Source organism: Ascidiella aspersa, chromosome 5 (assembly GCF_963924565.1).
Source record: "Ascidiella aspersa chromosome 5, kaAscAspe10.2, whole genome shotgun sequence".
NCBI classification, from domain to species: domain Eukaryota; kingdom Metazoa; phylum Chordata; class Ascidiacea; order Phlebobranchia; family Ascidiidae; genus Ascidiella; species Ascidiella aspersa.
Genome location: NC_139451.1, coordinates 21,331,226 through 21,355,220, shown reverse-complemented (window position 1 = coordinate 21,355,220; position 23,995 = coordinate 21,331,226). Strand labels below are relative to the sequence as shown.

General features: G+C 36.7%; 3 protein-coding genes across 3 annotated transcripts; 1 reads left to right on the top strand and 2 right to left on the bottom strand.

Annotated features, from left to right (window-relative positions):
- Positions 1-9,258: 9,258 nt before the first annotated feature.
- LOC146145377 (uncharacterized) lies at positions 9,259-11,115 on the bottom strand. Its single transcript, XM_083389420.1, has 5 exons — positions 11,043-11,115; positions 10,693-10,821; positions 10,138-10,191; positions 9,738-9,862; positions 9,259-9,413 (listed from the first exon to the last, which is right to left on the bottom strand). The coding sequence occupies exons 2-5, from the start codon at positions 10,782-10,784 to the stop codon at positions 9,373-9,375; spliced, it is 312 nt and encodes a 103-aa protein (XP_083245546.1). The 5' UTR covers positions 10,785-10,821; positions 11,043-11,115; the 3' UTR covers positions 9,259-9,372.
- A 6,241-nt stretch (positions 11,116-17,356) lies between these two features.
- Positions 17,357-18,389, top strand: LOC146145376 (ADP-ribosylation factor-like protein 16). The gene has a single exon (XM_083390096.1). It carries the CDS (start codon positions 17,395-17,397, stop codon positions 17,899-17,901), a length of 507 nt encoding a protein of 168 aa, XP_083246222.1. The 5' UTR covers positions 17,357-17,394; the 3' UTR covers positions 17,902-18,389.
- A 308-nt stretch (positions 18,390-18,697) lies between these two features.
- LOC146145375 (protein phosphatase 1 regulatory subunit 3B-like) lies at positions 18,698-21,675 on the bottom strand. The gene is made up of 4 exons (XM_083390543.1): positions 21,451-21,675; positions 20,681-20,890; positions 18,961-19,113; positions 18,698-18,865 (listed from the first exon to the last, which is right to left on the bottom strand). Exons 1-4 carry the CDS (start codon positions 21,673-21,675, stop codon positions 18,698-18,700), a joined length of 756 nt encoding a protein of 251 aa, XP_083246669.1.
- Positions 21,676-23,995: the final 2,320 nt, after the last annotated feature.

Sequence of the window (23,995 nt, the reverse complement as noted above, 5' to 3'; positions counted from 1 at the left end):
AGGTTTTGTGCAGCTTTTTTTCGAATAAAACGCGAAATTATTGGCGGCTGAAAATATATGCCGGAGCAGATTTGCCAAGGCTCGCTGAAAGTATAGATTTCCTACTAACATGTTATGCTTTCCAGATCGTAACGATTTTCCTTAAAACAAACACATTTTAGCGATCCACAATTGAAAAAATATTTTCTAAAAAAAAATCTAAGGAGTTAGAAATCAACCTGTCTATTTAACAACGCAAAATAAACAGTTTTGCCGAAGTACTTAAAACTCTTTGAACAATCGGATATATGCACAGTCCCGACTTTTCTATTCGCGTTATAGAAAAGTCATAAATAGTTTGTAGGTTTTTTATACACTCCCACGCGAGCTCTTAGCTGTAGATGAAACTGCCGCTAGAGTTTCCCATTTTTGTTTGGCGAACCATACCGAAAGTGGCTTTTTGTTGTTGGTAAACCATATCATTAAAGGCGCTAACAATCCAAACACACTGGTTCGCATCTCTTACCATTGATCGGTTTGGCGCGGATTTTAGATTCCACCTTGTTCCGGTCGAATCTTCGCTGTCGGACGACCGCCGCCTTCTTTTTAATGGTGCCGAGGTGAACCGCCTTTGGGAGTTCGTTCATGTGCGGAAACAGGCTGGAGGCCAGGTCAGCCATTGAGGTTGATTGCTATCACGTCGACATACTGTTTTCCTTTCACTTTCGCATCGCCCTTTGTCGTTTAATCGATTTCCTATTTTATTGCCTGGTTAAATTTAAACAGGTCGAAATTAGACGCAGAGTATTGAACATTGGGGGGCAGTAGCTGGTTCTTTTTTAAGCACTGTTTGTTTTAGGCAAATCAAAAACCACTGCAATTGCAACAACTCGGCGTAATTAATGATCACCTATGTCCTATATGTATCGGCAATACACAGTAGTGCATTTTTCTGTATAGCATTTATGCTTATCTTTTGATCTTTTTTATAGCATTCAAAACCTCAAAAAAGTTATCTGTATACTTCTTATTTTGATTACTGTATAATATCATTTTACTACCTTTGTAATTTTTCGGCGTGATATTCGTTCACTTTTGTTATAAACTAAAATTTAACATAACTCTACCACAAATCACTCGTGACTGACACTTTTCATTAACAAAATACTACGTCGATTTTTCAAACGCTATACTGTTTTTCGTGTACATGAAGCTAATGCTACCTTGATTAGCCCTGCTAACTGAACACCCGCTTGCTGGTAACTAAAACATGTACACCTTAGCAGTTAGCAACGATAAGGCCAAGTATAGATGCGCGCGTCAAGAAAATGACATTTCATCGAAGGCGGCAGCGTAATACTTTCTTTACGGTTGCCCGCACTTCTGACAAAGGTGATTTTATTTGGAACCCATCATTAGGCCACGCGCCTGCATAATTTATCATCGGCCGTCGCGGTATTCAGGTATCCATAACACCATCAGTCCATCACGGTAAATATTGGGCAGTATTCAGTTGTGGTTGCCCTTTTGATGTGGCTGGCGCCACCAGAAATGTAATTGAAATTGAATAGACTTGGAGAAACGAACAAGCGTACACTTCGTCTACCTTGCCGGCTGATCTAAACAGTACGTATTCCTGAGTTACAAAAATGTTTTTAAACTATACCTTCTGCTCTGAAATTATGTCTCCTTCTCCCTCTTAATTTAAGGTAAAATATAAATTTATTTTGTATTCTGAACTTAAGCCTTACTGTAAATTGTCCTCGAAAACTACCTTACCTTAATACAGTAATGTCTGTCACTTTGAATAAACTTTCGGGGGTTGGTTTAGTATTCTTGCGGATCTGTATATTCTTTCATAAGTCTAACCAAACCATAAGTCAGAATTTATAAATCTGCTATACTCTGCTTTGTGGTGAAAGAACAATGGCCTATTCTTCAAAAGAGCGATGCAGCAACGTAAGGCTAAGCAAATATCAGAAACGAAAGGCTAGAAATTACTGAGATTTCAATGCTCATTAAAAAGCTAACTGACACCAGTTTTACCGCTCATTTAAGGCAGAGACGCTACCCATCGCCAGTGAACTGATAGGGCGGTTGCCAAGACACAATTGAATTGTTGTACGCGAAGACACATTAAAGGCTGACATTTGCGCATATAGGCTCATTTATTTGCACAGCACCTCGGCCGTAGGTACCAGTCGAGCGACGCGTATTCGAGACACGCCACGAAGTAATCGCGCCGGGCGTTGTGAGAGTTAGACGGCATAAAAAACGGAAGATTCTCTCTGGTCGAACATTAACCAGTATTAACAGGTCGGACGCCAAAGCACCTGTAATGGATTGCAGCCAGAGTAGACAACACTTCAAGTCGAGAGGGCGATCGTCACGTTCTTAAAGATAACAAGGAGAAAAATCAGTGAAAGGGGCTTTAAACTGCATGGTTGGATAACTGGCGGTGATACTGTAGGCTTGCGGGGTTAAGTTGTTGGCTTTGACGGCCCTGGTCAGATTTCCAAATTTAAGGACATGTCGAATACCAGCCTTTTTTAATTGGAAGCCATCACAAAGTTCAAAACGAATATTTTGTAACTGAAAAAGCAAAAACAATAACCTAAAGCAGCGTTTCTTAATCAGATAAATGGTTCACCCCGGGGTCGATAAAATTTTTGCAGGGGTGAACCAACCAAAAGGGGTGAATAAGGGTGAACATTCAGAAATGAATGATAGCTTGCGAGCAGGGCGGATATTCCGGGTGTTCAACCTGTTCAGTGAAATATAGACGAGATAGTTTTATCATATCATGAGACAAGGGTAAATGAAATCTGAAGATAGATGCTAGGGGTGAACAAAACTAAAAAAGTTTAAGAAGAACTGGCCTAAAGGTCAGCGGTCATCAAACATTTTTCATTAAAGGCCGGACTACCGCAAGGAATGGCGGTCGCGGGCCGGATAACTGTAAATATTTGCAGATAGCGGGCCGAATATAAAAATTTGTCTTAACCTTATATGACTTGATTATTTCACAACAAAGCAAGAAAATAAAATTAAGATTGACAGTAGGCGATATGAAATTGTCGTTTAGTGTCAAATTTTAACATATTTCAGCAAAGTTTGAACATTTCGTCATATAAAGTGGTTATAACCGTATTTAGGGATCATTTAAAAATAATGCCTCAGGCCGGAAAAATTTAACCGAAGGACGTGGTTTAATGTTCCCTGACCAAGGCTTTTGTTGAAACTTCTTCAGTCAACTAAGAGTTGACAAAACGAAAGAGAGCTTTTTAACCATATATGAACAAACCAAGGAAACTTTCGAGTCTGAAAGATGTAAGTTAAAGACGTAGAAAAGACCCTAAAGTCAAAACATAATTTGTGCTGTTTTTGTCTATTAAAATTCGCTGCAAAATCTTATCGTGAGAGATCGAAAACAAATAAGGTAAGAGGGTAAACACAAATCTATCTTTGTGCAGATACTCATTCTGGTCTGTAAAACAAGTATAGATGAGAATTTTTATGCAAGTCGATGGAAGAGTAATTGCATTGTGGTCGTTGTTCCATTAATTTATCAAGGTCTAATTGAAAAAAAGTATATATAAATAAATCAATAAGGGAGGCTGTCACGCATGGCTGGGGCGTCTATCGAACAACGGAGCATCCAATGCTCACAGAAACAAATACCCCAGTGGGTGGCGCTGAAGAGCATAAGCAAAGCGATTCTTAACTTCGAGCAATCGCCTAATTAATATTGAAGTTTGACGAATAGCGATTCAGACCTAAGTGGCCACTCAACGGGGTAGCGATAAATTTGAAAAGTCCAATAACCTTAACATTTCAACAGGCTGCCAATTGACAATCGCGCATATTCCGTTAATATGCCGAGCACCATATCGTGTTGTGACTCGAATGATAAACATTCCTGGTTATCAGAAAAGTTGTTTTCAAAAGCGTGCTTGTCCACAATATAAAGACAACTTAAACATTGTTTAACGAGTTGAAGTTGATTTTCTGTGGAAGATAACACATAAGAACAATACACCTTGAACAAATCATTGTGTAGTGAGTTTTATTGATTTTAAATAGATGCAGCAAACATAATGAAGATAATTCAAATAAAATTAAAAATTTTTACCTAAGCAAATTCGACGACACTTTTGTTTGCAATTATATATATTTTAATGACTCTTGGAGATTGCAATATGAGATGGCAATACTACTTTAAACACGGAGGACAATTAAAGTCTCATTCCCACAAGAATGAGTGGTCAGAGCGATAACCTTTTGTCATCGGAGAAAACATCGCTATTATCGACCCTTGTAAATACACGACAAAACGGCAAAAGCTGGGCAGTCACGGCAACAAAAATCAGATTTTACGGACTTTCGGTCGCTTGTCGAAGGTGCCAATATAGCGCGATAGCATCGCCTAAAACCTATTATGATCGTTTAGGCCAATATGGGCCAAACTTACCTGACCAGCGTGAAATAGACTCTGATTTTAGCTTTTTTGTTCAGCACCTCTACGCTTATGACAATTTGAATCAATTGCAACTATTTACGCCAAAATTTCGCTTTACATACACACATGAAAATACACTTCGAGGAATTCAAAACGATTCAACCTGAAGGAAAAGTTTAAGAACATAAGCGCACATTTTAACCACAAAAAGGGGATTATTTTTAACTTTTAAAGAATTGGAAACGAATACCAGGACTTTGGTACAGCCCGACAAACGTAATGGAGAAAACCAAGCAAGTACCCGTTTGTTTCAGGGGTAGGCGGACTCAAGAACCAAAAAAACTCCATATGAATTTACATAAGGTAAAAATGCGCCACGATAACTAGCCGGCGAATAAATACTGCAACGAAAACAAGATATTTCGATAACGCTCGTACTACGCGCCATGCCAAGCCAACGCGTCGCCCGTGGCAACAAAAAAAATTCTGACCGTCATTGGCCACGGGGCATGGAGAGAGGGCCACTCAACAGTACATTGAAGAGCAACGCCGCCCGACCCTAAGCTCAGTCCACTGTTGGTTCGGTTTATGCGCGATTTTCGGCGCCATTGTGCGCCAAGGCGATCCGCTTATCGGGTTTGCTTTTGTAAACTTTGCGCTGCTTTTTCTGCGGCGCGAGTTCGATTGTGGACATGTGCAGCTTTTCGCGATACTCGCCCTAAAATTGTGCGTATTAGCGGGCGAGTGTTTTGCTTATTTTGTTTTTTTTATACACGAAATTAATTATCAACGTATAGGACCTTTTCAGTGGATTATATATTTAACTACTTTCTAAAAGAGAAACAATGTCCATTATGCTGCCATGAGCAGCTTATTATTTTAGGACCTCCTTGAAACACAAGAACATTGTTGTTAAGGGATCAAAAAAATTCCAGCAAAGAAATAAATAAGAAATTTCCGACCAGAATGCATTTGGGTAAAGAAGTAGATGCATGTCCAACGAGTCATAGATTTTATAAGACGAAAAGAATATTTTTAAGAAGAGATTTTTTCAGTAGCATAATTATGTTCCTCGTAAACCCTAGTTGTTACGCATTTCACAATTTTTTTTTTCGTTTTAAATAAAGGCTACCCGTTTAAAACATACCAATCGGATGCTAAAACAACAGACGTTTAAACTTTATTTTCCGTGTTAAGTTTATGTGCTGTCAATTAGGGCGCATGCTTGTATAAATTGGCGACGCCCGAAAGTGAAGGTTCATGCAGTGGTCCTCATGCTTTTATAATTAGCGTCCCCCTTTTAATGCGTCACGGAATGTTGCAATTTAGAGGTCTCTGAAGTCGTATTTAAAAATAGTAATTTTGTGTTAGACTGTTTATTAACTGAAATATCAAGTAATCGTGGGCCTCCTATATGGGTCTGAACAGGTCACTTAAGAAACCCTAGTTTAAATACTTTACATACAAATATGTTTTTTTAACATAAAATGAGGGTATAAAAACCGAGAAAACCTATTTACAAGAACCCCAACAGATTTCAAAAACATTTAACCGTCAATAAATATAAAAATACCTGTGAAGGATATAGGAAGTTAAAAAAACATTGGATTTTTAGGGTTGAACTTAGATGAAATGTAGTGTCGATCTTTAGGCAAAAATCAACAGCATATAGTAAATTCAAACAGAAGGTAGTGTTAGAGTCAATTTCATGAGCCAAAAGTAATCGAAAGCCAAGTTCGGCGACAAGACCCGGACAACGTCGGATGTCTGGAGTCTATTCTCCGCCTTGTGTGCAATACGCCGAAGTGAAACAATGGAAATCGAGCCCTCGAAAACGGCTACAATAAAATTGGACGGGACACTTGACGTGGGCTAATCCCCTCGCCATAAGTTGTGATGACGTAGCACACGGACAAGGGCCTGATTCAGGGCGAGACCGGTCGCTATGGCAACGCGGCTAGCAAAAACAACAAGGTGATGACCGCTCGCTGTTAAAAGGCTGGCGTTTGGATTTCTGGCGACAGCCGTAGTAAGTTTTGCGATTTAACGGTCACAGCAAATATACAAAACCACGAGATTTTTCCCTTGCGTAGGTGAATGTCATTCATCTATTCTATAATACAAACTTTAAAAGAATTAGAAATGAATACTTGGCCTTTGGTACAACTCGACAAACGTAATCGACAAAACCAAGCAAGTAAACTGGCGTTTAATTTTGGCGACAGCCGTACTAAGTGTTGCGATTTAACGGCCACAGCAAATATACAAAACAACGAGATTTTTTCCTTGCGTAGGTGAATGCTGTTTATCTATTCTATACACTGACAATTTACGGCGGTTTACAAGAGCCGAGCGCCTTTCGTATTCGCCTGTCGTTGAACAGCCGGCCTAACCTTTAAATAAGTTGTTATAATCACGATCAAGCAAAATCGGCATAACTTGGTTTTCCAACCTTGGTAAAAAATATTACACTGAGCTGATGACCTACAAGGAGATTTTAGATTAAAAGATACACATACACATGTGTTTAACAACTGTGATCTAGTCCGTCTGAACAACCATGATCTAGCTTTTCTGTGACTGGAGATTATTAGAAAATTAAAATGCAAGTCGTTGGTATCAAAGTGTGTGATTGCGCAGAATAAGAGTGCCTAATTGGATGTAGTGTGATTTAGTATGAAAACTAGTATTGCTCTTAAAACAATATATATATGTAAATATATAAAGGTGTATGATAGTGGTTCTCAGCCTTTTCATGAGTGGTGGACTATCAACACAATGTGGCACCTCGCTAATATTTTAAAAAATGTACGCTTATGGCCCCCTCAAGACTGCTCCGTTTAGCCACACAGGAGACCTTTGTGTGCAATTCATTGATTCAATCGAGCTATTTTTCTCACATATCAGCTTATACGAAGTGTTGCGTTTAAAAAAATGTAAAAAAAAGCCACGACCCGCGATAGTACAGTGAAGTAAGATAATAAAAAATAAATTTCAAACAAAACTTTTAGAAAAGTTATTTTTCGAAGGTGTAATATAGAAAATACAGGTTTTGTTTGCCAGCATTTCCAAGAACAATTGTCGACAAAAAGGCGATAAATCGTGCAAGCCTTCACCATATCAGCTCGCAAAGTGCTTGCACAGCCCAACAGTCAAGATCACTCGTTTTAATAAGGCGATGTCCAGGCTTTGGCCTGAGCGGTGCCATAATAGACCAGATGGGCGGTGGTTGAATGGCCACTTGAGCCATTGTCTTGTGCCAATTGAGGGGACGTGGCACAATGCTACAAGCGCAAGGGTCTACGCGTCTATCTTCTGCGGTGGCGTTATGCTTTCGCCTTTTCGAGCTGGAAAGAAACGCTTTATGACTGACATATTTCTGAATTCCTTTTAACAGTGAAAACACGCTGCCTCCGGTTAAAAACGCCTGCCTTGTTTCGACAACTAAAACAGTAACGTAATCGCAATAAATTGATAGCGTTTGTTTGGCTGAATAAACTAATTCACATTTCCAACAAACTCGACTCGGAGGAGAATTGGAAAGGTTATTACAAATCCTATAAAGTCAAGATATGAAAGCTACAGAATTTTAAAAAGTTCTGAAAAATATATATGATGTCACAATATAGATGAGTTTTAAATCCAGTTTAACTCGATTTAAAAAAAAAACGTGATACTGTTTTCAGACATTTTATTTTTTTCTGCTGTTTTCTGATCAATAAATCTGAATAATGCAAACTTATAGTGAATATAAACATTACTGGTTTCCATCTAAGTAAAAAACAGTTTTCAATTTATTCCCTATGACAAATTAAAAGTTGATTTCAACTTGCTTGACAGAAAACTCTGCCCACACTCGAAGGTTTTTTCAAAAATAAATTAAAACAAGTTTATTTTGAAAATGAAAGACATAGCAACAACATTTTCTGGCGAACAGATTCCATCGAAAGCACGAATCAAGAACTCCAGGAGATTCAGTTGATTTGAAAATGCTTAATGTCAGTTCAAGAGAAACTTTTAAACACTAAGCTAACACTACAACTTACGCAAATGTCCATGCTCTGTGTACATTCCATACTTTATTCTTTGAAACTTTTCGAATGATGCACAAACGTATGACTCTCCATCTTTCAACTCTTCTATATCCTCAATGAGGGTTCCACCTAAGTAATGCAAAAGGTAAGTAAAAAAAATATTACAACCAATCAATTCAGATTTTACACAAAACGTTTACACCGAGTATCTTACATGTTTTCATATATAATAAACAGATATATAAGTAGCTTTTCCGCAACTCTTTTATAAAATATGTTGTTTTTTTTTAAAACATAGTTACGAAATAAATAGTCAAAACCAAATCATACCAAAAAAATCAATTCACAAACAAACCAATGTAATGGAAATAAATGCACAATATGTAAAGTGGTAAAAAACAAAACTAAAAAATTTCAAAATTGACTTCAATACATCTTGCACACTAAAATAAACCAAAAGAGCCTATTGTTTTGTATCCTTAGCTTAGCCTCTCTGTTATAATGAAATTAATTTTCCTTATTATTTCTTTTATATTTAATAATTTTACAAAAACAAAAGCAAATATTGTTGACTTGTTTTTGTGTTTTAATTTAACAATGCATTTCGACTAATCACAGCATGCTGACACAAATCAATAGTGAAGTGATAATTCGATAAAAATCAATTTTAAATGTGAGCAAAATATTCCATGCAGTGACAACTTATTTCCACTTAAAATTAAGAACATAAATATTAAAAAAAAAATAGTAAATAGCAAAAAAAAATTTTATATATAGGTAGCCGTTTTTCATAATAAAATATGTAGCCAGTTTCCAGTTCAAATTAAAACAATTACAATTAAAACACAAAACAACAAACAGAAAATCTGTAAACCAAACTTAAGTGCCCAACAAACCTCGTTAGCTGTATGCTACTGGAGTATATATTTTGTGGCAGAATGCTTTCAAGATAAAAAGTAAGTTAAAGAAGTCAATATGGTAACAAACCTAAATAATACTTTTTTGTAATAATATAATTAAAAATAGTTAATATTTATAGTATTCCTGTACTTTTTTTTTCACTACAAAGCTAAATGATTAGATTTGGATTTACTTTGCTATTATCACAATTTAAACTAGGCCATTACTTAAAGAATGGATCAAAGAATTAAAAGTATTGTGAAAATCTCGTTAAAAACTGGAAATTATTTAAAAAAAATACAGGTCATCAGAAAGATAAGTTCTTTGAAAGGGTCATATTTACTTAACCTTACTATTTTACATACCTATTGGAGTGTATATTTTTCTTACTCCGTATGGCAGGGACATCGATTTTGATAAATCTGACAGAAGTTCTTCATAGTGCAGATAACGATGAGGAGTGATATGCAAAGTTTTACCCTTGAAATATCTGAAATACCACAAACAAACTTTTTAAAATAATTTATTTTGGGCATAATCTCTATGCATTTTGTTTAGTTTGGAATTTGCTGTTACTATGATATATTTTGCAACTTGGTTTCCTTACATTGCACAGTTAAAAATTATGCAACAATAATTTTTTAGAAATAATTTCACGAATCAGTTAACGAAAGTTGTACAATTTACTCTACAAACCACAAAATTATTATTTTAATGGCCTGCAAAACCCTCAAACATACAAAAACAATTAAAATAATTTCACACCTGTCTCCATTCTTGTAAAACATAACAATCCGAGGCCGCCTTAGATCTCTGTACCTGAAAATATGATAATGTTAAAATAATGTCAAACTTTAGACACGTTATTTTTGCTTTTCATTAAGTGAATAATTTTACAAGAACAAAGAGTTAAAAAGTGATTGCATTTGAAAAAATATTGAAATTTATCATGTTTTAAGTTTTCAGTTATATCTTGACCCTGGCCAATCTGCATTCTGTGGCTGGTGGACCTCAGAGATTGTTAAATCAATTTGTGTAAACACCTGAATTAGTACATTGCGCATCTAAATTCAAAAAAAGGTTTATATAATTCTGCTAGAAATCCAAACATCAGGTATGCGAACAAACATGATTGCACACCTAAATGCAAATAGTTTTGTTGGACACATAAGCTTTTTGACAAGTTACATAAAGTGCAGATCAGACCCTACATGTTGTTTATCTTGTTTTTTCAACATTACGGTTGATATTTTACAAAGAAGCAAAAAATATTTGTGCATTTGTATATATTTTTCATGTGCATCTAATTTGGCTACTAACCTGTCATCTGTTAGGTCTTGTAGCTCTTGCGAAATTGCACTTTTGTGAAATGGTTTTCGTGCCATGCTTTGTACCATAACACATCCCCGCATTGCAGCCAACTGCAAATTCAGCAAACCACGCTTGTAGCTAAAATAAGATGTAAACAAAACACATATATTAGTGATTCTTTTGGCACTGATAAAGGCATCTACAATATATTCTATGTAAACTCTGAATTGACATCATAGGCCTAAGGTTTTTGCAAACTACTAAACCAATAATTATGTAGCATGTTAACTGACTGGGACCTAGCCAAATAGCCTTGAAAATCTTTTTTGTAGGTGCATAGTTGAAACATTTATACTTACAATTCAATGACAATTAAACAATTTTTATAGGTTGTCAACTAAATTTTCATTTTAACTATTACTGATTAACCTTTAAACAAAAAAATCAAGGTTAAACATTACTTCATTGATTAATAATAATATTCCTGCGAGGGAAATGAGCGCTGGTCTTGAAGTCTAACCTATTTTTGTCTAGGGGTTTATATTGCTGACATTATTTGGGTTAGGGTGTGAGTTATGGTTTGGGATTGGGGGTAGGTCAAGTATTATTACTATATTTATTCTCTCATATTTCTTTCTTTCTTGCAATTTCAATTTTGAAAAATTATTTAGTTACTGTAGAAAAGTGGTTGGAGTCTAGACCAGTGTCAGGAAAAAACACCTTAATTTTACAAGTTTTAATAAATTGATGCTTCCCTAGCTTTTCTTATAAACAAATTGCAATGAGTTTTATATGCTATCTTATTCTTTTATTACAGCCCAAGGAACTGACATTGATCTTCATTAATTAAACTAAACCTATAAGTCCATGTCAAACCTAACCTAATCTATTGCAATTTGATAACCTGTGCCCTTAGCTTCGTTCAAACTTTTGACTTTGATCGTTTCTTAAAAGATTCGACTAAAGGTTTAAAGCGCGCCGCTGTGTAAACATGTTTCTTGATACGATATAGCTTTGACACTAATGATTTGCACCAAATACATCGTTCAATTCGCATACTTATCTTCTTGTTTATAACTGAGATGAAAAATAAACAAACTATGTGTCGGACTTCTGTGTAGCAACCGCGATAACTTGGTCGCCACCGTGCGGATTTGGATTTAGCGCTGTCACTATTGTATCGACTCGACAACAAATCTTGTTATAACTGTTGTTTATTTAACTTAATATTTTTTCCCTGGTAACATTTTACGCCATTTGAAACCAATAAATAACAGTTGTTTATGTTTCTATGGGGCAAACATGGCGTTTAATTTGTGAACTGCGCTCTTCAGTGCTCAAGTGCCGTAACCATGGGTGAACATCGATTACTATGGGCCTAATGAATAACTTTTGTGTTTCGCACAGTTTAGAGTGTTTAGAACAATGATATTATAGTATTATTGGTCAAAGAACGAATAGTTTTTAACGTGCAGATATTTGTCCTAGCTTTGCAATAAAGTTTACGTTTTAGCTCTTTGTCAGTAGGCTAGTCTAACACAAACAACCAGGGGAACCTGTTGCCAAAGATCTTGTAGTTACCGTACCATGTTAATCGTACTTTTTTATATTTAGGTCATTTCATGTCAATTCATCAGGCCAAAAATTGGTAATAATTTTCGTAGATTCGTAAGGTCCCTATTGTGCTCATATTAAGCCCACCAGAAAAAGTAATTGTCGTATATGTCAGTTTTATTGCATTTTTTATTTGATATGACTTCCAATATGACTTCCAATAAGGGCTACCATATTTTCAGCACCCAAAAAGAGGACATTTGTTTGCCGGCAAGTAAAACGAAAGTAGAATTGTTACTTTTGAGTTCAATGATGTTTTATGCTGCTTTTCGGGATGTTTGGTTGTTTTGGGATTCTCGGGTTAATTTTCGATAGGAAATTTGGTGTTACTTGCTGACTCGATCGCAAATATTGATCTATTAGTTGCGAATTTTGCTGTTGGCGGATACGAAGAGAGTTATAAGTAACGATTTAAAATCCTACGTTTTAAAGTGAATAATCACATGCCTTTAGTTTGTTAATGGGATCTTTTACATGTGTGGTTCGGTTGTAACTTTTCTGGCGCAATGTTTGCAATAACGACCAAGAACAGGGCTGGGCAATTATTTTTAACCGCGGGCCGTATGAGAAACTTAAAATGTTGTGGTGGGTCAAAAGCAGGATCTCAAATACACGTAATATGACGTCATACTCTGACGCTATAAAAAAATAAGCTAATGAACTTCATATTACGTTTTGAGTTGTGCGAAAATGTGCAATTTAAGTCAAAATTTAAGAAAGCCAAAAGGCATCGCGCGAAGACGAAATTGGTACTAAAAAAAAATTAATTTAGAATTAGAGGGGGGGCATGACACATTGAGCACAGATAAAAAATACACATTGCTTGATATATTAACGTTTATGAAGTTGTGGGGCACGTTGACCCAAAATTTAAGATTAAAATAGCCTACGTAAAAATTTCGCACAAAAAAACGTAAAATGTTTTTTTGGCTCTTTAAGTTACCGATGTTACTTGCGGTACAACGGCCATATTGCAAAGACGATATAAATCGGGAGAAACACACAACATGGCATTAACTAAATTTGGTCAAAAATTGTGAATCGGTATAATGTTTAAGAGTTTAGAAAATGATCGGTATATCGTTCATATTTTAAAGACGGAATACATTCGACAGAAGCGTAAAATATATATAAATATTAGACTAAGTTTGTTAAACTTTCGTTGGAGATAGTGCCTCAGTGCATATAAGACGCTATTTGTCTGTAAAGATGCCGACAAATCGCGTGGAACACTCAAGAAAGACAGAAGACATTCGCGCAAATCGCAAAAACAGTTTTCGTTTTAGTAGGCCTGTTATAAACAGGCTTAAAATACAGGTTTTTATACTGTTTGTTTGTTTTAGCATGGTTATAAGTACGTAAAAGTAATAAAGAAAGGGTAAAACATAAGATTTTAAATTCTGCAAAATGCCAAAGCCAATGCTCGAGAGCAACTTAACCAATTCACTCATTTAAAAAACTGCTAACGTGGTTGGATCCACAAGTTTGTGCTAAGTATGCCAAAGTAACGGTTGCAGAGCAAACACTTCTTCCATTTCCGACTACATATTTAGTTGAATGTGGTTTTAGGGACATTACAGATATTTTGACAAAAAAAGAGGAACACTTAGGCCTGTATATTTCAACAGGTGAGACATGACCACCGTGCTATCTGACTCCACTAAATCGAAACTAAAACAAACTGCCATGGCATTTCAAAGTGCATACTGTCAGGTCGCTTATATATTTATTGTACATTCACATAATTCAGCGTAGCTCGCTTTCAATAAAATGGCTTACAGTGCAGTAAAAACACGTGTTGCCAGTAAGGAGCACATCGTTGACTGTAGTTTTTTATCCAGCAGTAGCGTGACACTATATAGCACAAGAGCGACTGCGATGGGGATTAATTGAGTTGAAATGCCGGCTGGATTTGCCAGAACGGCCACGAAAGGAAATGAGTATCGAGGTGAAATATTTAACACTTTACCAGGCGAACACGCTATAATTACAAGCACAAACAGACATGCGTCGTTCCTCTACATCTTTTCCCTCTCCCTGGAAAACGAAAAAGGTCTCGAGCATTTTGTTGGGCCGCGCTTCTTCTTTAAAATCTTTCCAGGATCCGATCACGAATCGACCAGCAAACGCAGAACGTCGTAAATTCGTGCAATATGGAAGCAGCACGAGTTGGGAATCGTGGCGTTCAATAGAGCGAAAAAGGTTTATGAATTACTTGTCTTGGCGGCAAACGGACAATTCCAGGGGTAGCTGATTGTACGACACGATGCAAGTCTGAAATGGTACTTAAAAGGCACAATAAACAACAATGCAAAACACTTTTGAATAGCCTATAATGCAGAAAAAAATTATCGTCTTAAAACGTAGTTCGAATTTCAAATCGCAAAACTGAAGTTAGTTGCTTAGAGTCTTTTGCTCTAGAATACCAATTAAAAGGGGGTAAGGTGTTAATCTCAAAAACGCGAAAACAAATTACATCGCCTAGTCCTCATAAGATGGGTTCCCTAAAGCAGACATAATAACCTTGGCGCAAAAGGTTATTCTAGAAAGTTACCCTCTGCATGCTAGTAACTTCATGTGGGCTATATGACGGTTATCTCACACCGTCTGAAAGGTAAATGAGGCATCAAAGGCCTTAGCAATCATGGGTTTATAATACCCAGAGCATTTTCGCTTGCAGTCACAAATGAGATAAATCTCGCGTTATGTTGGGAATAGGCAACAAGGTTTGGCCTTCTGCTCTGTTTTCCTTCTTATAAATCATAACGGTTAAGTGACGCAGGAATTTCAGACAAAGTGATCAGGTTATTTTGGGTGAGATATAAAACATTAATCACCATAACACGTGACCAGAGACAGTAGCCGCAGTGGCTTTGACACTTTTGAAGTAACGACTTCTGTAAGTGCTGGTTGAGATAGAATCTATCCGTTTATTGGTTTTGAGATTAGATATCAAGAGAGGTGTTTGCAGTCAACCTCGATCGTAATATTTTCACCTTAAAAACTTTACCAAAAAAAGGGCCATAATTTCGCAACAATAACTATAACAGTCTTGCGTAACCACTAATTTAAAGCGTCAAACGATTTTTCTCTGCATTACGGCTAATCAAATATCAAATTGACAAGCAATAACGCTGGCATAAACTTGTCAACAAACGTTTCAACAAATCATAACTGATCGGCGTAGCTTAAAAATACTTACAAGCGAGAAACTGCGCTAGCAAACCAAATTAATACATACTTTCTATACAACCTGACAGTATGCATAAAATTTAAATTAGAAGGGTTTAATTGCTTGTTCATATCACGTCGGGGTCACCAATGTATATTTCAACAGGTGAGACATGACCACCGTGCTATCTGACTCCACTAAATCGAAACTAAAACAAACTGCCATGGCATTTCAAAGTGCATACTGTCAGGTCGCTTATAGATTTATTGTACATTCACATAATTCAGCATAGCTCGCTTTCAATAAAATGACTTACAGCGCAGTAAAAACACGTGTTGCCAGTAAGGAGCGCATCGTTGACTGTAGTTTTTTATCCAGCAGTAGCGTGACACTATATAGCACAAAAGCGACTGCGATGAAAAAAAAAAAATAATTGAGTTGAAATGCCGGCTGGATTTGCCAGAACGACCACGAAAGGAAATGAGTATCGAGGTGAAATATTTAACACTTTACCAGGCGAACACGCTATAATTACAAGCACAAACAGACATGCGTCGTTCCTCTACAGGCCTAAGATTTGCAAACGCGGAGATCTTCCGGCAAAACTGACATGCTTTTTTAAACATGAATCTCATGGTTCACATTAACAATGAAAACGCTTTGTAAATACGTTGTGTAAATTTTATTCAGTAAAATTGCTCTTTGCATTTTTCTATTGCTTTATAATCGTACCCTACTTTTGTAATGTTCACTATGTCGCTATAACGAAGAACGAATTAGCTGCGCAACTTGTGGTTTCTATAGTGGCTTGAAAATGTAAACATTGTTAGTTGGGTGAAATATTTTTTTCTGTTTGTAAATGGTTTTGCGTTTTCTGTTCTTTTTTAAGTGCAAAATAAACTTTACATGAAAGTCACAACAAAGATACACTGTGACTGATTACCAAAATGGTCTATCGTGAGTCCTGTCTGCATTTAAAAGTTGGGCGCTGGTCTAGAATCCTACCACAGTTATGAAATCGTACGCCACAACAGCTATTTTTAATTGTAAATTCAATAAAAAGTCATCGGGTAGTGAGTCTTAACTATTTTTCAGTCGATTGCAATTAATCATAATGGAGTCACCCTGCTGTAAAAGAACAATACGTAGATAGGATTCTAGTCCAGCTCCCAAAAACTTAAATAAGGTGCTGTAACAAATATTAAATTTATAAACATACTTCTGGTCTAGCATATTCCTGAAAGGTTTCACACAAAAATCACAATCCTGTTATTGGACTTTTAATACTTTTGTTTTAAGAGAATGGGTAAACATGATAAAATAACAACAGTTTTCCCAAAACATACACCACAACAGTCCAGACCTAGGCATGTACACTGCTGGAAAGTATGGCAGATCTCGCGGGTGCACAGCCGAAAAAATCCGTGTGACCGGGTGCAACAAAGGGCAAAAAAGTGCACCTCGGGTGCACTTTATGATTTTAGGATGCATTCTGTATTGCATACATTGCACTGTAAACATATTCCGCACAAGCGTTTTACATATTTTGGGTGCAGTTCAAATTTTTTCGGGGTGCACTTTTAAAAGGTTGAAAAAATCTCACGGGTGCACTTGCCATACTTTCCACAGTGGGTTATGTATACACCACTTAGTAATAATATATTAATTTACCTACTTAGTTGACATCCAGATAAATAAGTCTTTCAATTAAACTGTGGGCTCAACAATTTTTTGGTTTCACAAGGCAATATTAGATTTCTTGTCCTGATTTTAACAGGAAAACTGATTATTGATTTATCTACTTTTGGGGTCAATAGCCATGTGCCGCCAAAATATTAACATTTTTTCAATCTGTGAAAACACATTTTGTATCAAACAGAAGGTTCATTCACTCACTATAGGTCTTTAGCTATATTCAACTTAAAATGATTTTGTTGCTGGGTCCGACTGGAGTTGGCAAATCTACTTTGCTAAAACTGCTATCCAACTTTCCAGACCTGAAGCAAAAGCAGTCAACTGGGTTTGAAGAATTGCCCTCGACCATTCCAACGGTGGGCACCAATATCTTAAATCTTAATCTTGGAAAGCGTAACATTGTTGAACTGCGAGAATTAGGTGGCGCCATGGCTCCACTGTGGAAGAGTTACTATACAGACACAACAAAAGTCATTTTTATGATTGATGCATCAAATGCACTTCAGGTCTCTGCTGCTTCAGTTCAAATAAAAGAGATATTATGTCTGTCTTTGCCTACATTAGTGGTACTTAACAAATGCGATGTTGCAACCACTATGAGTATTAGTGAACTGAAGTACCTTTTACAATTAAAACATTTGCTTAAAAATCTCCAATGCCAAGTGACTATTGTGGAGCTGAGTTGTAAGGACAAATCCGGGCTTAATGATGTTTTTAAATGGTTAAAAAAGTCTTAACAAGTTACAATTTGAGATCATTACCAACAGTATAACACACATTCCCACTGTGATTGTTATTTTTTTTAATATAACGTTCATCTTTGAATTTGTTGAAAATGCAGTTTTATTTTTTAGTTTAATTTTATTTTTATACTGCTGTACCTGTATGGCATGCACTTTTGTATGTATGCCACGTTTTTTTAAATTTCTAGGCATTAACATTTTTATTAAAACATCTGAAGTTGTTTACATTTCTTGTTTTCTTTATTCCAAAATTAATTTTAAACATTTTAATTTTATTATTGTCTAGGCCAAGCATCCACATATTTAATTCTAAAAAATTGTGATTCAGTGCTACCTTTTCGTGTTTTTATTTTTTGCTTGAGGGGCACCTTAGCTCCCACTAAGTCCTTGGTTAAAGGAAAATTCATATTTGGGTACTCTACCCTGATCCTAGGACTGTAAAGTCGAGGTGCTTGGTTAAAGTAAAATTCATATTTTGTGATTCTGCCTTAAAAATAAATGGAATACCAAGTCACTTATTGGAATCCAAAAGAATAAACTAACCCAGTGGAGTCTAACTATCGACTTCGCAGCACGCACTACCTGTTGTTGATAACTTCTAAAAATTCATTTTTGACCTTAAATCCCGTTTCAAAGTTGAGACAGTCACTAACAAAACTAACCGAAATAGATACTAAGTTTCGTTTGCTTTAATTACCGCTCAAAAAAATAAGGCGCTGCTTTTTCGCGCAGTACTGTGTGCGTGACAGGCGTTGGACATTTGTTTCACGCAAATCAGGCTTTCTTTTAACTATGACAGAAAGGCGTTGGTGTCGCCGCCGTATTCGTTGTTGGCGGCGTTCAGGGCACGCGCGTTGGCTGCCACGCAGTAGTCGCGCCCGGCGTTGTTGTCCCAGTAGACGGCGGCGTTGCACTCGTAGCGCACGCAGAAGTTGGCCTTGCGCGCGCCGTCCGGCACCTACGGAAAAATGGTAAAAAACAAAAAATATATATTTTTCTAATATCTTTGCCAAAAAACAACAACAGAAAAATAAAGGAAAAAAAGTCCGGTACCGGAAAGTCGAAGTCGAAGATGTCGATGTGCTCGCTCTCTCGACGCCGAAAGAGCCCTTCGAACTCGCGCCAGCTCTTCCACGAGTCGAAGGTGACGCGAACCGCCACTCGCTTTTCGTAGGCCAGGTTCACAACGTACACGGTGCCGATCACCTGCGAGCGGGCGAGGAACGTGTAAGTCAGGGCTACCTAACTGGCGGACCTTTTCAGAGTTGAATCCGGTTCTTATCTGTCTTACTTTGCAATGTGATTTGACGAGTTTTGCTTGGCAAACAGTCGCTGCTGTTCATTGGAAACCCCTTTCTAGTAACGGACATTACTGAATTCTCAGTTGAAGCGAAGGAAATGTGTAAACTATATCGTATTACATTTTGTATGACTGTAAATTATTTCATGGGAGTTATAAAAACGGACTAAGTAAATTTTAAACTTTTGTAACTAGGCCTTTGCTAAAAATAGTTTAGTAGCCCAAGTGCTCTGTATCGGAGACGGGTTCTGGATTTTTGCTTGGCGGCATGACATTTTTTTGGATGACGTCACATACTTAACAAAACTGCACTTTATGAAGTTTATGAGTTCACACGGCGTAACATATGACATAGTATATGCATGGCGTCTTTGGGCTGAATAGATTTTCTTAAAACTGACAAAATATAGTTAAAAAGTTCGCGTTTTTCTATTTACAAGGCAAAAGTTGACGAAAAATATATTTTTGGGAGGCGGCATGGCCAAATTAATAGGGATCACAGCCTAATATATGCCCACATCCAGTTTTTTTTTAAGGTTTGGTTTGGGTGACCGCTAAGTAGTTTTAAGAGACCGCAAGTGTTTCATTTAAATACCATAAAATAGCCATAAACAAAGTGTGCTTGTTGGCTTCTGCTTGTTATGTTTCCACACGTAAAAACTGATCATTATGCGCCATAAATCAGAAATAAACATTGACGAATATCGAAGGTGCACTTCTTTTGTGAATAACCCTTTGATTCAGCTGTTAGCTGTACCTCCACTTATTCTTTTTTCCGGACGTGAACTATTGATCGTAGGCTATATTCGTATTATTGACAAGACATAGCGAGAAACAAGCATTACTTTTCTACTGTAGTTACAAGTCCAAATTTTGGGAAACCGCTGGAGAAATTTGGGGGCATTTAAAAAAAAAAAAACACCTTAAAAAAACACTGCCCACATCTATGATTTGCCTGAAAAATTACTTAACCAAGCAATAGAACGTTTTAATTTAATTGTCAGGTGATTGTTTGAAAATGAATCCGTCCCGGGTCTTTTTGCATAAAATGACTTGTAGCGGACCCTAAAGTTTGATATAAACTGTGGAGGGCAAGAATCGTACTTAAAAGGAAGTGCTAAGCAAGTGCTTCCCAACCAGTGGGTCGCGAACCATTTCTAAATGTTATAGATTTCTATTAAACCGGGAAATTATTGCATTATGATTACGTAACAGTTAGATGTGTTGTGTCGCATTAACTATTTCAGTACGTACTCCAGTAGTAAAGATGCAGGTTTTATGTAACTTTTTATTTGTTTAGTCACATTGTGGGTCGCACAATAAAACTTGAAAAAGGTTGGGAAAGCACTGGTCTAAACTAAGTTTATTTTGCATTTTTGTTCTTTTGCGATTGGCGCACCGCTTAATTTAAAAGGTATTGTATCGTTGTTTTCAAATATACGACATGCGATTTCTTTCCGTGGTATTCCTCACCTGAGACTTGTTGAGCCAAACCAGGTGCAGAGATACGTTTTGGCCCCACAAGGTGCGCATGAAGCTCCGGTAGTTATTGGACGGCTGCGGAAATAGGAGAAAGTATTTTTCATCGGGAGGAACATTCTGGGAAGCTTCGACCGGATAATGTGACGAAATGCTGGAAAAAGAACGCCGGATGACGTTTTCCGCAGCGTCGAATTCTCGAACCTGTAAAAAGACTAAACTGCTGCCGTGTGTCCTTTTGCTCAAAAGACGCCGAACTTCAATTTTTACAGGGGCGCTTACGATTTTTCGCTAAACATGACGTCACAATAATTGGCCGTTTAAAAGAGTTTACAGCGAAGTGGTGAAAGTGTTTAAAAGTGTTTTAAATTCAGGGCAATAATTGACTAACTGTCGGAATTTATGTGGAAATAGTACCTCCAATCGTATTCGCTTTAACAGAAATAAAAAAGTATTTAGCATGAAGATTATTCAATGTTTTAGGACTGAGCATTTTTTTCCCATTCGGGTTTTTTGACAGTGTTCTAGATACGCCTGAAATTTCGCCCATAAATTCGCGCAGGTAAAATGTAATTCCTACATTGTTGCAGTTTGTTATTTGAAATAACTTTTTCAGCCTAGAGTTCAACAATCTGCTTTCCAGCGAAAAAAAAATTACCGGTAAAGGCGTACCGGTAAGGGTTAAGTCATTAATAGTTATCTCTTGGCGCCGTTTTGTTTAATGATACGAAACCGCGATCAACTAAAACGAAAAATAAATTTACCTCTTCCAAGTCTAATCCTCGTGAATCGGCGAACGAGACACTTTTCGTCCTTTTACGCTTTTGGCGTTCGCTTCTGCTGCTGCTGCTGGTATGAACCATAGATTCCGAAACGCTGGAATGCAAGACATCTTCTGCGAGGTTTTCATTCGAGTGCGACGTTTCAAAATCTGTCGGTAGTTCAGCAACGCTCTTGACCAGTGAGGACAATTGTTGCTTTATTGACATTCTCGCCTTGCCAACAACGAATTGGCATTTTGGTTGTCTTTCAAACAGGCGGAACTGATTACGACTGCCAGAATGTTTTGCTAAACATTTTCTTGTCTGGTTTCATTGACATTTCCTTACCAATAAGTCAGCAATTGTTCTTTAACAAAGGTGACAATCACATAATTTTAACTATGCTGCGTTTAATATAGCACTGAAGTGCATTTGTAGGTGAAAAGGAAATTCCGGTGGTAACATGTTTAACATTGCGCTAAAAAAAAACAGTTTTAATGCTTGAAGTAACTCTACAAAAATGAAAATAACGACTACACAAAGCGTTTGCCTTGACTTTTTATGTTCAGTATTTGCGTTCCTGTAATAAATATTTACTGGGTAACTTATGTTGATATTATAGGTAAAATTCAATCATGGTCTTTCAAATACAAAATAGACATTTACTTCAAAAAGCCAGACCACCTTAAAAAGTTATTAAAACTGTTATAAAGGCTGGTTAACCATCAAGCAAAATTAGCTGGTTATATAGCCATCTAGCAAAATAAGTCCAGTGTGCTAAGGGCATATGAAAAAAAGCCACTAGGCCTACATGATTTATTCAGGGAACAACCTTTAATGGCGACGAAAAAGTCTTCAATTACCTGTATTTAAAATCATGCACAGTAAATATACCAAATGTTTAGCAAAATAACGCCCAACAAAGTTAAACCTATATAAGTTTGTTTTTTAAGACTACCAACATGTGTTACGTCGTTCAGGTATTATATACAAAGTGCAATGTTCATATGAATCAAATTATATTGGCCATGCAAACCAAATGTAATCTGCAACTATATACGTACCTGTACCAGGACATGACGTGACCAGGTAATCGTGGTCACATAATAGGCTTCCAATTTTAAGATCATTGCGACTGGCGTCGACTATTAATAAAGGAAACTATTATGCTCCAAATTAAAAGCTAAATTGTGATAAAAATTCCAATAAACGACTATGTTAGCGCTCGCCGCAGTTCTTTTTGCACAGTTAAATATATTTCCTTGGTTTAACGATAATTAAGTTAATAAAGTTCAACAACAAAAAATTGATTCGATCAGCGATTGTAAATCTTAGCAGTTGATCTTAACAGTCCGGCCGGCGATGTCTACAGGCCTTAGAATAGATGTTTTTAAACCTTTTCGCATTGCGGACCCCTGATTCTTCCTTGAAATAATGGCGGAACCGCTCTATGTTAAAACAGCGAAAATTAAAATTATACGGTACAGATTACTTCAGTTTGGTACTCATTCAAATTGGTACTCATATAACTATAAATACGATGGTGGCCCTGATATAAATTAAAGATTAAGCAAAGACGTCGCTGAGGTACAATCAGCTGCACCGCAACGGGTTCATCCATCTGAAGAACTTAGGTTACTGTATACACATCGAACAACGCGGCGTTTATTAGCGGGTGCGTTTAGCTACAGACACTTATAGATAAACCACGAATCCCAATTGTTCGTGGTGTTAGTACGGTTGATCCGAAATGATTCAATGAAACTTCTTTTGTGATGTGAGGTTCCCACCTTCCAGATTCCAGTCTAAGATTTTCAAATTAGATTTTTAAAAGTAGATCAATTCTATGTGATAGATTTTCAAATTAGATTAATTCTGTGTGGAAGTCCAACCGCAGGCTTTTTTAGAGCCGACTGGGATGCCTTTCGTGGCGGATATATGACACTTATGTTCCAGTTTTATCCTTAATTATTGTTTCTCAGGTTTAATTAAGCATTTAGGTGAGGATAACCAATTGTCAAATTTCCCGGCTGGTTTAAATATGCTGAAATATTGTGGATGTTTAAAATATTTTTTTTAGCCAGTAAAAGCCCCAATCGTCCGAATGCTTTTTTAACATTTTAAAACAGAGTGACGTGCATTGTTTTGGTGCCAATCTGCCGACATTTTTGTTTTGTTGATTGTTATTTGTGGTTAGCAAAAGTAGTTTAAATCGCCATATAATTACTAAAAGGTGCAAGCGTAAAAGAGCGATCCTGTCGAATAGTCACTTCCTTTACCCAAAAAAGTGATTCATGCAAGAGAAAAAAATCTCGGTTGAGGAAAAGCTGTGGTTTGACAGTGATAGAGAGGTAGACCAACCTACACGACACGTGATATACGATTTTTGCTGTTACTGTTTCTATCGGCAACTGGCACGAACAAAAATAAAGTTAACCTTTTTGACTGAAAGTCTTCTAAAAGTCCTCATTCGGTCATAAATTTGATGTTATTGTGCAATTTTCGATTTGCACACTAATAAAATGATTAACAGAAGATGGCGCTATTA